The 15812-nt window shown below is 40.4% G+C and overlaps 1 protein-coding gene across 4 annotated transcripts in view; it reads right to left on the bottom strand.

The window, feature by feature from the left end:
- Galk (N-acetylgalactosamine kinase) overlaps positions 1-8178 on the bottom strand; it is a 36903-nt gene extending 28725 nt beyond the window's left edge. For all 4 annotated transcript variants that reach the window (XR_012992424.1, XR_012992423.1, XM_076314140.1 and 1 more), the window contains exons 1-3: positions 8081-8178; positions 3498-3660; positions 2565-2729 (exon numbers count right to left, since the gene is read on the bottom strand). Coding sequence is in view for 2 of the 4 variants with exons in the window: in XM_076314140.1 (XP_076170255.1) it covers positions 2565-2729; positions 3498-3658 (326 nt within the window). In the remaining 2 variants the exon portion in view is untranslated. The remainder of the gene's footprint in view (positions 1-2564; positions 2730-3497; positions 3661-8080) is intronic.
- Between the last annotated feature and the right edge of the window lie 7634 nt (positions 8179-15812).

Here is a 15812-nt window from a genome sequence, read left to right on the forward strand (position 1 = left end):
ATGTACACGGATTCGGCGCCATTTGCAAATTAAAGTTACTTGGAAATCAATAACCGTGGATCTTTATAAATTTAATGCACCGAGACACGCGTTAATTAAAATATTTTAATATTCATTTTCAAAATCAAGAGTTTCTCTTTCACGCGCGAACACCGCGTTCAAAAATAACGCAAGACACGAAACGATCGAAGTCGTTTAAAAATCGAACAAATTTGCATTTTCGTTGAGAAAGATTCAAAAATGAACCGAAACGAGATCTAATCGAACAATTGTTCCCTTGGAATGGTATAATCGTGAATTATTATTATTTACCCCTCGCAAGATCAGCGATTTATCACCACGCGTGGGTCCAAATGGACCCTTAATTCGACCACGTCTGAATAAATATTCTGTATAAAAAATTCTATTATTTCATCGTAACGTTATTAATTTCTAAAGACGATTGCAACAGAGGTGTGATCGAGGAGAAATTCTCTCTGGGTCGGAGAGGACCCACGCGAGGGTTAACGCTAGACAAAATGGCGCGCGAACGTTTCATCAATCGGTCGATCTTAACGATTTTTATCATCGATCTCCGTCGTGGGGAAACGAACGTGATTTTGTTCCGACATTACCGCGAAGTTTCCTCGTTTGAACGTGTAATCTGGCCGATTTTCACAATGGCGTCGTCGAATAATTTCCTCGAATAAATTTCGCGATCGCGCATCCACGCGAACTGCTCCTGGCCGGCGGGCATTTCCAAGTGACGGGCCGCTAAACACCGAGTCGACTAATGTAATTACGCGGCCGTCGGCTTTATCGTTCCACCTTTCATTTTATTGCGGCCTTTCTTTAATCTCGACGCGAAGCGTCCACCAGGAGCATCCACCGCGGCGGTTTTCCGGGAAATTAGTTTCACGTCGGGGCCGAATGCCATTTATTTTTGTCCCCTACGCGGGAAATGCACCGGTCAGAAAATTCTCGCGGTGAAATTGCATTCCGATGTTATGTACGGGGATTTTGCATCAGCTTCGGACTTATTTCGTATCTCGATCGATCCGCAAACGCGGGCGCGAAATGTTTGAGAAAAGAACGAAGGAAAGTTCTATCGGGACATCGATACGTTTACACTGGGCAGCCGTTAACTCTTTGTGGGTTTAAGTGAGAATTCTCGATCCACTCGTGGCTCAACGAGGGTGAACGACATCTGGGCGATCCAAGTAGGGATTTTAACAATATTGGTTCTAGAATTTTACTAGAGCTCTACTAGGTTCTTATTAGAGTCTCACTAGAGTTCTACTAGGGTCCTATTATAGTTCTCTTAGAGCCCTACTAGAGTCCTATTACAATTCTCCTAGAGTCCTACTAGAGTTCTACCAGAGTACAACTAGAGTACTACTAGAGTTTTAATAGTATCTTACTAGAGTCATATTAATGTTCCACTTGAGTCTCGCTAGAGTTCCACTAGAGTCCTACTAGAGCCCTACTAGAGTCCCACTAGAGTACCTATAGAGTTCTACTAGAGTCTTAATAGAATCTTACTATCAATGTTCCACTTGTGTCTCGCTAGAGTTCCATTAGAGTCCCACTAGAGAATCTATAGAGTTCTACTAGAGTCCTACTACAGTCTTAATAGAATTTTACTACAGTACTATTAGTGTTCCACTAGAATCTCGCTAGAATCCTATTATAGTTCTCCTAGAGTTCTACTAGAGTCTTACTAGAGTTCTACCAGAGTACAACTAGAGTACTACTAGAGTCTTAAGAGTATCTTACTAGAGTCCTATCAATATTCCACTTGAGTCTCGCTAGAGTTCCATTAGAGTCCCATTAGAGTTCCACTAGAGTCCTACTAGAGCCCCACTAGAGTCCCACTAGAGTCCTCCTAGTATCTAACTAGAGTCCTACGAATTATCAAACTATATCACCATGTTCTAGAAACAGAAATAAAAATAGACCGTTACAGAGATATATACCTACGAGTAATTCTTATTTTTACAAATCTTTTTTGGTATTTCTAATCGTAGAACGTATTAGCGTAGTTCAGTGGTTCAACTTGAAAATGACCGTGTAAAACGCGATGTATTTTTCCCTTGACAGTACTATTAAGGTTCTTTCACAGTATCCAAGTAAGAGTCTCAGGATAAAGTGCGGTAAATTTGTAACCCGACCCTAGATCGTATTTCCGGAAGTAGCCTAGCACGACGCTCCAATTACTTGTAACCCTCGAAAGCTTCAGACGTAATTAAGTTTGTCCTTGGTAATTGAATTTCACGACATATCAGTCGGAGTAAACAAATTGCACTTCGGTGTTGACTTTGCAGCGCGTTCGTTCGTGAAGTTCATTCACGCGGAAAATCTCAAACTGCTAGATATTTGACAAACCTCCTCAAACCAGTTCGCACGGTGCTCCAAAACTCGCGGAAACTCGTTCCGCAAGATGAAATTTTCAATAATTTTCTTCCACGCGAGTACGATAAATTGTTACGAACAATACGTAAAATTCTCTCTGTAGAATCTACGGGTAAAGAATTGTCAAAAATTTGTTCACTCGAATTGTCTCGGATCGAATTAAACTCACTGACCTGACATCGTTTATGTTGCACTGGAAATCTTCGTATTTCGAATCCAGATTGGTAAGACGGATGTCGCCTTTTGAGAGGGCCACTGCAACGAGGATATCCTGTTCGATGGCCATCGGACAAACAGCATACCCGCAATAATCGATGTGCTCGCCAATTAAATTAACTCTGCGAACGAACGAACGAACAGAACAAACGCAATTACTCTTCGGAGAAATGGAATCGTCGATAGTCGTACAATGCTACAAATGCTACAAATAAACGAGCTTGTAACGAAAAGATCTTCGATTCGTCGTAAATAACGTAGACGTTAAAATCGGGAGAAAGTTAACCAGTGAAAGTTTAGAAATATATATATTGCACTTGTTGTAACGATGAAAAGATGTATCTTGAACATAAACAATTCTATAGTCATTCGTGTACGTATTGCACCGAAACGTATTTATAGCTTCGTGAGAGGAAGTGCATCGAGATATACAGTTCCTTATCGTTTCACTGATTGCGAGTAGAATTTACTTCTTGTTTTAAGAACACTTTGTGAAGCTACGAAAATTATTGAAATTATTACGAATATTTCGCTCTTCGAGTTGATAAATTTCTGAAATTCTACGAGAAGAAATTATTTACAAGGCACTCGACTCAACCGACTCAATTTTATTCATGACTAGTGTCTTTAAAACATTTTCTAAATTTAACAACTCAATTTAAATCATTACGAATATTTCGCTCCTCCAGTTGACAAATTTCTAAAATTCTTCGAGAAGAAAGTATTTACAAGGCACTCGACTCAACCGAATCAATTTCGTTCGTAATCAGTATCTTCGAAACATTTTTCAAAGCTACAAATTTGATTCGAAACTTTACAAAAATATTTTCCTTCTCGAGTTAATAAATAAAAATTACATCTCCATTAAACGCTAAAAAGATTCCAGATACCTTCCCGGAACTCTGACGAAGAACGAAGGCTCGATGTTGTACTTCCTCGCGAAGTGGTCGCTCAAGGTCTTCAGCCTCCCTCGTATCTTGTCGTTGGCTCGTAGAACAGGCACGCCATCTTCCGGTTCCCCGACGCAGTTCGCGTTCTTGCTGTGCGACATATCTGGAACGAATCCGCGCGAAAACTTCGAAAAGTAATTCTCGTTCGCAATAATCGATTCCGTGGCGGTTGTTTCGCGTGTCGATTTTGTGTCGAAATTGGAACTTCGATTTTCACGATGGGGGTTGACGGTCTGTCGATCAAGTTGGAACGGTCCGGTGACGGAATTCGTGTCGTGGAATTCAATTTCCACGACAGGCGAGTCTGTCGAATTCGAAATTCGTCACGAGAATGGTATCACCGTCACGACGGATTCCGCGGCGTATGACGATCACCGCCGATGAAAATTGCGAACGAGGTCAACGCTATTAACCCAGACCACGGTGTTGCGGTGGATCGCTAACTGCTTGCGTCGCTCGATCTGGTTCGAATGGAGGGCTTAGAACAGTCGAATACTCGAGTAACTCGAAATTCGAATCGACTTTGGATTTTCGATCCCATCCGAGAACTTGAAGAATCGAGTAGCTTGAGAGATTCAGGTGGATCGAAGTGAAACGAGTAGTTTGAGATGAATCGAGTAATTCGAAGTGAAACGAGTAGATCGAATGAATCGAGTAATTTGAATTGAAACGAGTAAGTCGAATGAACTGAATAATTCGAATTGAAATGAGTAGTTAAAATGAATCGAATAATTCGAATTGAAACGATAGCTCGAATGAACCGAGTAACTAGAATTGAAACAAGTAGCTTGAATAAACTAAGTAATTCGAATTGAAACGAGTAGATCGAATGAATCGAATAACTCGAATTGAAACGAGTAGCTCGAATGAATCAAGTAACTAGAATTGAAACGAGTAGCTTGAATGAACTGAGTAACTCGAATTGAAACGAGTAGATCAAATGAATCGAATAATTCGAAGTGAAATGAGTAGTTCGAATGAACTGTGTAATTCAAATTGAAACGAGTACCTTGAATGAATTGAGTAATTCGAAGTAAAACGAGTAGTTCAAATAAATCGAGTAAGTCAAATTGAAATGGGTAGCTTGAATGAATCGAGTGATTCAAATTGAAACGAGTAGCTTGAATAAATCGAGTAATTCGAATTGAAACGAGTAGTTCGAATGGACTGAGTAACTAAGATTAAAACGAGTAGCTCGAATCAATTGAGTAACTCGAATTGAAAGGAAAGAAACGAAAGAAAGTAAGTTAGTCACTTGGTCCTCGATAAAAATACTATAGTCATGTGCTAAGAAAGTAATTATAAATGATACTTTTTTAATTTCCGAAAAGATTTCCGTAATATTTACAATAATATAGAAATTAAAAGAACATCTTTGTCTAATTTTTTATCAAGCTTGTGCATAGATATGATGAATTATTTTTAATCAATATCGTACGAATAAAAAGACGATTTTTTTTTTCTAACTACATATAAAAATTATTCACTTTAAAAATAATAAAATATCGAAAATAACCCAATTATTTCAAACGATTATTTGTTACCTAATCTCAGATAAATTTTACGCCATACTGGTTTATGCTCGAGATAAAATTTATCAGAAATCTTTCGAGAAACGGGACGAGAACCCACTAGAATAAAATCGAATCGTTCGTGTTATAATTTTTCAATTTCTTTTCGTGTAATTTGTCGCAGATCGAATCGTTTGACTTTCGTTCAAGAATTTTACCGTGTAATATTTTCTACACAAAAGCTCCACCCTTCGAGATGAACTTTGTCTCCAAACGTTCCAACAAATGCAACCCGAGCAAACGAGAATAAAATAAAATTGTTGTCCCTGTCGTTGTAATTTTTTCCATTCGCTACCGTAATTTATCGCCCATTGAATCGTTCGACTTTCATTCCAGGATCTGCTGAATAATGTTTTCTACATAAAGGGTTTACAACTGGAGATAAAAATTTGTTGTTCGGAAAAATGGAGCGAACGTTACCCGGAGATAAAATAAAATCGTTCCGACCTATTGTAATTTTTCCATTTGTTACCGTAATTTATCGCGCAACGAGTCGATGAGAATTCCCATTTCAGTATTCGCTGAGTAACGTTTCCCCACACAAGGGGTGGCCAATTGTTTCGCGTTGGATATATACGCGATATAGAAAACACAAAGACACTGTTATCGCGCGCGATCGTCAATTCCACGTTATGCGTGTCTTTCATTAGACCCAGACGCGTTGTAAAATATGCAAGCGTCGTTAATTTCAAGGCTTCGACGTCGTATCAATTGCCAAATAGAACACCATAGTGTACGAGGTTCGTGCAAACAGAGTTCTTTATTAACGTGTATGTACTCGTATTGAACTGTGCAACACAATACCTGTATCCTCGAATGCAACGAGGATCACAGGTGCACTCTTCCAATTGCATCACCGTGTATGTATATGTAAGCTATGGTTTTTTTTTAAAGAACAAATTTTTATTTTATTTTCTTTGAAGTCGTTGCGGTATTAATTTTTTTTTGCGATTACACGGGGGCTAGAATTTTTCAATTTTTATTAAAGGTGCTTCTACAATTGATGTTACAATTTTATAAATTGTTTTGAGATCAGTCTCTTTGAAGTTCACTATACAGAGAATAAAGAAAAAATTTTTCCCTTCTTTCTGTACAATTGTTACGATATTAAATTTTTTTACAGTAACACAAGGACTAGTATTTTTCAATTTTTATTAAAAGTGTTTCTATGATTGTTGTTACAATTTTATAAATTGTTTTGAGATCAGTCTCTTTGAAGTTCACTGTACAGAGAGTAAAGAAAAAATTTTTCCCTTCTTTCTGTACAATTGTTGTGATATTAAATTTTTTTACAGTTACACGAGGACTTGTATTTTTCAATTTTTATTAAAAGTGTTTCTATGATTGTTGTTACAATTTTATAAATTGTTTTGAGACAAGTCTCTTTGGAGTTCACTGTACAGAGAGTAAAGAAAAAATTTTTCTCTTCTTTCTGTACAATTGTTACGATATTAAATTTTTTTACGGATATACGAGGGCTAATATTTTTCAATTTTTATTAAAAGTGCTTCTATAGTTATTACTATAATTTTATAAATTGTTTTGAGACAAGTCTCTTTGAAGTTCACTGTACAGAGAGTAAAGAAACAATTTTTCTCTTCTTTCTGTACAATTTTTGCGATATTAATTTTTTTTACGCGAGTTTTTGTCAATGTTTATAAATCGATCGATGCATAATTTCCTCTTCGTAGCGTTAATATACGAAAATGATCCGAGTAAGCGAAAAGAAATATCACGCGCGACTGGATCGGATTCTGATGAATCATCGTGTACGCAATTATTTTTAACGGTGCAATAAACTGCATAAACACTTTCAGCTATCGGTGTACTCAATTACGTAACAACGATTAAAACGTTTTTCCTGAATCGTTCATCTCGAACGAGAAACTGCGGACGTGTACAGATCACGTTTTTTGCATTTCAGTTTTTACCGTGTATTTTTATCGCGTTTCGAACGTTATTATTGCCTTTTAATAAAGGAATGTGTACCGATTTGTTCAATCGATTCCGTCAGCGCGAATTAAATCGGTGGATAAATCAATATTAGATAACATTTCTTTACCGAGAGATAAGAGTCTCGGGTAGTGTTGTGTGTGTGACAAAATATCGACGAAAATAAAAAATAACATACAGATCGAATTCGTATAAATTAAGAATAAATTCGTTATTTTTATCACGATTCCTGTATTCGAGAAAAAAAAGTTTGAAAATGATTCCCTACAGCACGTTATATAAAAGTATAGAAACATATATCGAGTTGTTCGGAAAGTCATTTCGTTTTCCAAAATGGAGAATATATAATTTAATAAAATGTTTGTACACTTTGAAAAAATCGTGTTTCATTTTCACCAAAAAAAAAAAAGGAAATGACTTTCCGAACAATCTAATATTACTGTTACAAACGAGGAGTAATAATGTCGATAATAGACGGACCTTAACCGGGTGATAAGGTTATTTTAAACTGAGAATTTTCTTTTATGGAAAAAGCAGAAATCAAATTATCCAAATTATCCCGCCGAACTTCGGGTCCTTTTAGTATTTCTTTGCGTGGACACGAGTGGCGCTAGGCGTCAACCGTCCCGGAAGAGTTTCAGTTACGATTCGCGAGTGTTCGAATTTGTTTGAACACAGAAGAATTTTATCGATAATGACACGACACGTCAACGTTCAAGTGACAAATCTTAAAGCCGGCGATCAAGAGAAGTTGGATCACTGCGAATGAAATTACTGCGACACAATATACGCTGTAACACGTAAATAAGATCGAATAGGACCTAGGTATGTTTACACGGAGTCTTTTTATTCTTATTTCAATGTCCCGAATCTACTCCTGTCGTATTTCCTATATACAACCGAACACTGTGCAATGTATCTCTTGGATACAATGTGGTTTCTCGCGATATTATTTAAAATAAAAACAACGGCGTGAATCGTAGTAACAAACACACATACCTGTTATCACACTGAGCGGTTTTGATCAGCAGAATGGCAATCCGTCACGTTATCATGCCGGAATAACCTTACCGACACCTGAAATATGCGGCTTATTGATCAGAACGAGCTGTTCGTACGGTGTACTGCCGCGAGAGTCGCTAGTTGCTACTATCATGTGGCAATTACGAAATACATTGGCGCGTGATTTGAATTAATTCACGATCAGGAAAGTATAGTACTTACAAAACGAAATTAAGAACGCTAAAATAATTGTAGAAATATCATGTAGTAGAATAACGGTGCTAATCTCGAAGATATAACGATAATAAATAGTATCGAGTTCCTCGCGTTTCGATTAGATAGAAGAATAAAATGATCAGATTCTATCACAAACGAGGTATATAATATTCATACCTTCAAATAGAACAATAAACCCCAATGAGATATAAACTAAAGATTGTAGGCAATTGCTTGTTATATGAACTGCGGTTACGCGAGCACTCTTACCATTTCCATGTCATTTCCTACATTATCGATTTACAATCGAATAAAATGTTACCGTTGGTAAGTATTATTATATTAAAACTAACCATAAACATTGAAACCTAGGCATTGAAAATAGAAATACCGATATGTAAGGTATCAGTGGTTTTGGAGCGACCTCTTCGTTTACAAAAGACGAATCTAAGAACCATATTCAATTGGAGAAGTCGGTAAAGGTGGTAAAGGTAGGAAATTTCCCCAAATGTATCTTTAGATCTATCAAAACTTCCAGTCTAGAAAAATTTTTTGATAGTACGTTCTATTCAATCTCATAGATGCAACCTGAACTATTTTAGTAACGCATTGTCAAAAAATTTTACAAGATTGTAGATTTTTTATAGATCCATAGATTTATTTGAGGAGATTTTCTACCTTTACTATTTTTACCGACCTCTCGAATTGATTATAGTTCCTAGACTCGTCGTTCGTAAAAGAAAAGGTCGCTCCAAAACCACTAACATCTTACATGTCGGTATTTCTATTTTCAATGTCTACATTATATCTTATATATGATTTTAACTCCAACCAAAATAATTTATTTTCGTCATGGTTAGTTTTAATTTCCACACCTACCAGCGGTGAAACTTTATTCGCTTCTATACCGATAACGTTGAAAACGACTCAAGAATGTTAATGGTAAAGTGATTTTCTATCGAGTGGTTACCGTATCGACGAATCCTCCATCGATATTCCATTTCTTTACCATTAAATTCACAACTAAACAGTTCTAGTATCGTTGAATATACCATATGTCGGTAACGTGTTACCGATCGGAGATTAGAGTGGTTACTAGTCGAATTGCAGTTTTCTCGCAAGGTTTCCACAACCCCTTCGCAGATGTCGCTCCGTATTTTCGAAAAGTGTTCTACTTCCAATCCACACCACTCTTCCACCACAGATTACAGTTCTCTTTCCACGTACACGCACAATCCACTTTCGAAACTATCAGTTCGCGATTATATTCTTGTCTCTATGTTCCTCCCAATTCCATCCACCTGTATCTAATACCCCAATTTTATCCGTTTCGTTAATACCTTTAGAATATACATTGAATCGTTGACGATGGCACAAAATTTTCCTCGTTGAACCGTATCTTCGTTCTCTCGAGGGTACGTCGTTTGTTTCTCGATCCAGCTCGCTGCTCTCCAACGTTCTCGCATACACATACCCCGCACTCAGGGAACAGGGACAGACGTCAGTTTAATTCGTATTACTTTCCTCATAAATCCGTCGGGATTCGTGGCTGGGGTTGGCCCAGAGTGGGGTGCAAGATGAAGTCCGCAGTAGCAAGCTATAATGTCGCGTATAACGCGATAGGTATGTACACATATACACGGCTAGCTACGGTCCATGGTGGTAGGAATCCTTAGTCAGAAACGAGAGTATAACCTCTACGTTTTTTCCTTTGGCCCGTTACAGTCCGCTCCTTTCCCTCCATCTCCTTGAGCCGAGGATGTACCGATTCCAGACAGTTTTTGCTGAAACATCGCGCCGTTGATCCGGCATTTTCCAGGCCGCTTGGTTTATCGCTCGGCCTGATCCCTCTGTTCGTACCGCGGTGTTACAAGCCCCTGCAATCGATGTTTTCATCCCATCTTCCTTGCTCGACTCCGTCTGTGTTCCAAACCCTGCACCCCACCGTTCGACCCAACCCCCCCGTTCGTTCACCGAGTGATTTCAGTCCTCTCCCGTATTTCTCTTTATCTTTCTCTACCTCCCCACCCGTCCTCGTAGGTCCTCCCGAGATAACTGTCGCCATTTGTCTCTCGGTGGCGGCATGTACCCGGAGCTACGCGCGGCGATGTAAAGCTACCTTACCGATCTCCTGACCGTACACCAAAGACCTGGATTCTCGTTGACTCCTGGAGAAGGGATATTCCGCGAGAGGTACTCGCGGATTCCTCCTACCGACCACCTCCAGAACGTTGTCACGAATAGGAATCCGACCATGGTGTTTATCCGATCTTTCGAGGTATCTTCGATGACATTTCACGTCATCAGATTGCGAAAGGATGACTTCTGTAGCGACGTCGGATCGTCGAATGATCATTTCTGTAGTAGAGACATTAACTTTCCAGGGATTATCTCTCTTTGTCTTCTATTTGCACGAGAGTGCACGGTATCGGTACTATTGGAAATATTTCGTTTCTCGAAGTAACTTTTTGTTGTTCGAAATTGAGGAACTTATGGTTAGAAACTTATTGAAGTCGTAGAAGGTTCATTACCGAAGAATATAGGTGTCCGAGGTACAGTCCGTTCGCGAGAAGAAGGCCAACGAGTATCCGCCTCCCCTGACTGGGCGGAGTCAAGGGCGGTGACGGAGCGCGACAGCGGCCAGTAGCGACGCTGCGCGTGTTACTAGGGGCGTGAGTCCATCCCCACTCCAGCTTCCAGGGGAGGTGACGGAGAGCGAGAACGGCCAGTAGCGACTCTGGGCGTGTTACTAGGAGCGCTGGAGTGGGGATGGAATCGCTCGTTGGTCTTCTTCTCGCGGACGGACAGTAGAGAGTTAACTGATCGTACTTTTTACACGAGATTCGGGAAACACTCTTAACGAATTATTTAATTTCTCTAAAAAAATAATAAACACGCAAGTTGAACCTCGAGTTACAATATTCGTGATTAATTTACACATGGATTGGCGTCGAATTGAAAATACAAAGTATCTCGAACCTCTCTCGATATTTTTCTCTCGATCGTTCTACTCGACGCTGTTGTTCGTTCGTGGTACTCGCGATAACGAATCTGAAACTCGTTATGGCTCCGTTCGAAGTGGAATATTCCTGTTGTGGAAAGACAGCGGGACCCAATAACGCAGTATCGTCCCCTGGGTTGTGGAGGGTGCTGAAACGGGCAGCGATCTTTATACACCTACTTTCAATCACGGTTCAGCCACGATAAAAGACTTTCCTCCGCGCGATCGTGTACTACCCTTCGGGCACAGGATTTTGTTTCCCGCGCGGGTTCGGCGTCGCGCGAATAAACACGCCGGGGACACGCGATCTGATATTCAATATCCTCGGCTTTCCCCTCGGGAGAGTTTGCCGGGATCTCGAACTAGCATACGTCGTATCCAGTTTCTGCGTGTTCCGACCCAGTCGGATATAATAGATACATTTTTCGATTTTTCAATATCGTCGAAAGTCCACGAACGAACGAGTCCTTTGGGTTCGTTTCGCTACGAGTGGGAAACCATTTATTTACAAAAGTGAAAAGTTCAAGAGTCAAGGGGACGAGACGAGGGATATAATTTTTTAAGAATTAGACAACGGTGAGCAACAAATGTTACCATTTTTTAAAAGCATTCTCTGTAACTGGGTTTCTTTAATTTTCAATTCGATAAGATTCCAGAAATTCCAGACAATTTAAACGAAATAAAAATGTTTAAAATTGCCATTTTAACTGGTTAAAAATTACATCACCTATTTTTATTCTGTTCTATTCGTAGAAGTATCAACCAGCTAGTCATATTTTAGAGTATGCTTCTAAGAGATTATTCCTCTCAATATCTTACAATTCGGTGAAGGGTTGAAAGTTGTAAAGTAGCAATACTATTTAAGAGTAGTATGCAATTTCTCTCCAAAGTACTGTGCATTAACTGGAAAGTTACGAGCGGAAGGAATGTTGTTACGATTGATTCTATTGGACTACACCTGTTCTTAACCCTAGATTTACCAACCAGTCAAAATGATTGGTTTGAACTGCTTGTTCAAAGAAATTTACTTTGAATTCTATAACATATTTTCAAAAGACGCTGGTCATCTTTTTAGTAACGCACAGTACACCGAACGAAATAACGTGAGGTGAGCGGTTCGAGAGTGGGGGCTACGGAAAAGTGAAAGGCGGTGGGCGGAGTTAACTGTCCCTCACGTCTCTGTGCCGTCTCGCTGGTCATCTTTCCACTAACGCACAGTACACCGAACGAAGTAGCGCGAGGCGAGCGGCGTGGGAGTGGGGGCTACTGAAAAGTGAAAGGCGGTGGGCGGAGTCAGGTGTCCGCCACGCCTCTGTACTGTCTCGCTGGTCATCTTTCCAGCGATGCACAGTACACCAAACGCGTCTAAGTGCTGGACACGCGTCGCGGACCTCGAGAATCGAAATTGTTGAATTAGAAACACGCGGATGTCATCGGAGGGGGTCGATCGAAGGTGAAATCAACATCGAGGGCTAGAGTTATTGGCGTTTTCCGCTCCGTAATGGCTGTCCGTTCGCGTAGGACGGGGACAGAGTCGCGCGTCGGGAATTTAAAGGGCGTGGAAAGTCGCTTTTACGCGTCGGATGCGCGGCCCCGATTCAATTTATATCCGCCGCCGGTCCGCTTCCGGCCCGAGCCACACATCTTTCGCGGGATTGCAGCACTTCGTCCGCTTCCGGAACCGTTGGACGACGACATCCCTCCCTCTCTCACCCTCTCTGTCTGTTTTCAACCCCTCGACGGTACGTCGTCTCTGTCTTCGATGAAATACGAGAGGTGGCCACCGCGACGATTACTCGCGGCCACTGTTATCGGGGCGACGAGAATAAATCGCGGTGCAAAATGGATCGGGCGACGTATAGCAGGCAACGGTCACGCATCGACGAGTGTCAAAACACCGTAGAGGTTTGCTGCCCGATGCATTAAAGGGCGTCGAGTTAATGGACAACCGGGATCCACTGGCGGCGAAAGATCGGGGGCTGACTCGAGCACGCTCCCGAAGCAATCGTCGAAACGGTGGAAGTATTGGCTTGAGTCATGAGTATGTGTCGCTCTTTTTTGAGTTTACTATGTTTCTTTGTTTTTTTGTTTCTTTTTTTGTTCGAGAGGTCCGGAAGAATTTGATTTGAACTTTTCTCGAAGGAATCGTTGAAATGTACAAAATATTCGGTTACGAGTCAGGAGTGATTCTTTCGAGTTAATTTTGCTTCTTAATTATCGTCTTTTTGTAACTTTATTTCTTTTTTAAAAAATGTCGAGTTACAAGTATTATAATCGTCGTTCTTTCGTACGCTATTTCTCTTTAAAAGAGTCACGAAACAACTCAGTGCGAAATTGTATTACTTCGAAGAAATCGTCGAAAGGTACTACTATTGAATCATGTCTTAAATAACAATTTAATTCATATCTTAAAAGAGTCACGAAAGAACTCGCTCTAAAATTTATTCTCATCCCCATTTATTTTATAACTTGCGCTGATACACCGTAAATTAGAGCGGGAGTATATATTATAGTAGCTTCCATTATAGAAAAACGATAGATTACGAGGAGCCGGGTCAAAAATGACCCGTACATATCGAAACTCGCGTCTTTCGTTTTCCAATGCAAAAAAAGGACGTAAGAAAATGTATCAACACCCAGTCGCGTCTATTGCAATAACTTGTAGAAGAAATGATAGATTACGAGGAGATGGGTCACAAAAGACCCCAACGGGGTTAAATCGATACGGAAAGAGTACGACGATGTCCAGATAGGACACTGGGTCACGTTTCATCCAGAAAAATCCCAGTTCACGGACCGGTGGAATTTCTTTTCCCGAAACACGACCCGTAGGTAGGTAAGAACGAGGCGGAAAATCGCCGCGCGGAGGAAAATCCGCGTCTCGGCTCGGACATTTATCGGACACGGTGGTCCACTGGTGGATCAGGCTCGAATATTCTCGTCCGGTTTGCGGTAACCTGTGGCTAGCTCTCGGCTTAGATACACGGAGCTTAGATCCGCCTTGGGTTTGGTTTAGGACCCTCACGAAGGCGATACGTCAACGTCATAATGGGGGCCATAAATCCGGCTCGCACGCGCCTAAACCTCGCTCGTGGAGACCGCACGCGGACCACGGTCCGCAACCGTCCATAATCCGCCCGCGTGTCCCTGCTACTATACCTCCAACTTAGTTTGCACGCTGACTTTGTTAGATATTGCTGCCGTTCATCCATCACACGGGCCACCGCTGCAATCGGTCCGGTTCCTCGTATCTGAAATGCAACGTGGGAAAGTGTAACCGTGTCTGGTTTCGACATTGAAATCCGAGATGCGACGCCTATGTGTGCGACACCACGAGAATGGCAAATTAGCAATACCCTTTCCCGAACTCTAAGAGTTGGAAGTAACGATGCGTTCAAATATTCTGCGATGTAATTATTCGACAGACGAGTTTTGTGTCCTAACAATAGATGTCTCGACAATTGTCGAGAAAGTTTTCATACCTCTCGAAGACTTGTTCAGTGCACGAAATTGAAAAGTTAGCCTTCGAACCGATACACTCATTCTTTCGAGGGATACCTTCGAAGTGGCTTACTATAGACATCGACGAAATTTTATTCGGTATATCCTTCCAATAAATCCTAGTATCACGGTATCAAGTATTCCTTGCGAGTGAACCTAAAGCACTTGACCCTATTACGTTAATTCATAGCAGAGGTCGTTATACAGTACACCCTACAAAATGTCGGGTGACTTTACAACATGTAAAAGGATAGAAACAGGGTTCGACGATCTCCTTGAAGCTTCATCTAAATCCTCCGGTCCCTGAAACCTTAGTTACAAGGGAAGAATACAATGAGGCTCACAATATTGGTGACCTTGAACTGTACTATTTCTACTCGTCTCAGTAGCTTCTACCGAAAGATACACAAAGTTTAGTAACTTTCCTTGCCCAGTACTCAACAAATATAGAAGAATACAATCAGGCTCACAATATTGGTGACCTTGAACTGTACTCTTTCTACTCGTCACAGTAGCTTCTATCAAAAAATACACAAAGTTTAGTAATTTTCCTTGCCCAGTACTCAACAAATATAGAAGAATACAATCAGGCTCACAATATTGGTGACCTTGAACTGTACTCTTTCTACTCGTCACAGTAGCTTCTATCAAAAAATACACAAAGTTTAGTAATTTTCCTTGCCCAGTACTCAACAAATATAGAAGAATACAATCAGGCTCACAATATTGGTGACCTTGAACTGTACTCTTTCTACTCGTCACAGTAGCTTCTATCAAAAAATACACAAAGTTTAGTAATTTTCCTTGCTCAGTACTCAACAAATATAGAAGAATACAATCAGGCTCACAATATTGGTGACCTTGAACTGTACTCTTTCTACTCGTCACAGTAGCTTCTATCAAAAAATACACAAAGTTTAGTAATTTTCCTTGCCCAGTACTCAACAAATATAGAAGAATACAATCAGGCTCACAATATTGGTGACCTTGAACTGTACTCTTTCTACTCGT

Source organism: Ptiloglossa arizonensis, chromosome 6 (assembly GCF_051014685.1).
Source record: "Ptiloglossa arizonensis isolate GNS036 chromosome 6, iyPtiAriz1_principal, whole genome shotgun sequence".
NCBI lineage: Eukaryota > Metazoa > Arthropoda > Insecta > Hymenoptera > Colletidae > Ptiloglossa > Ptiloglossa arizonensis.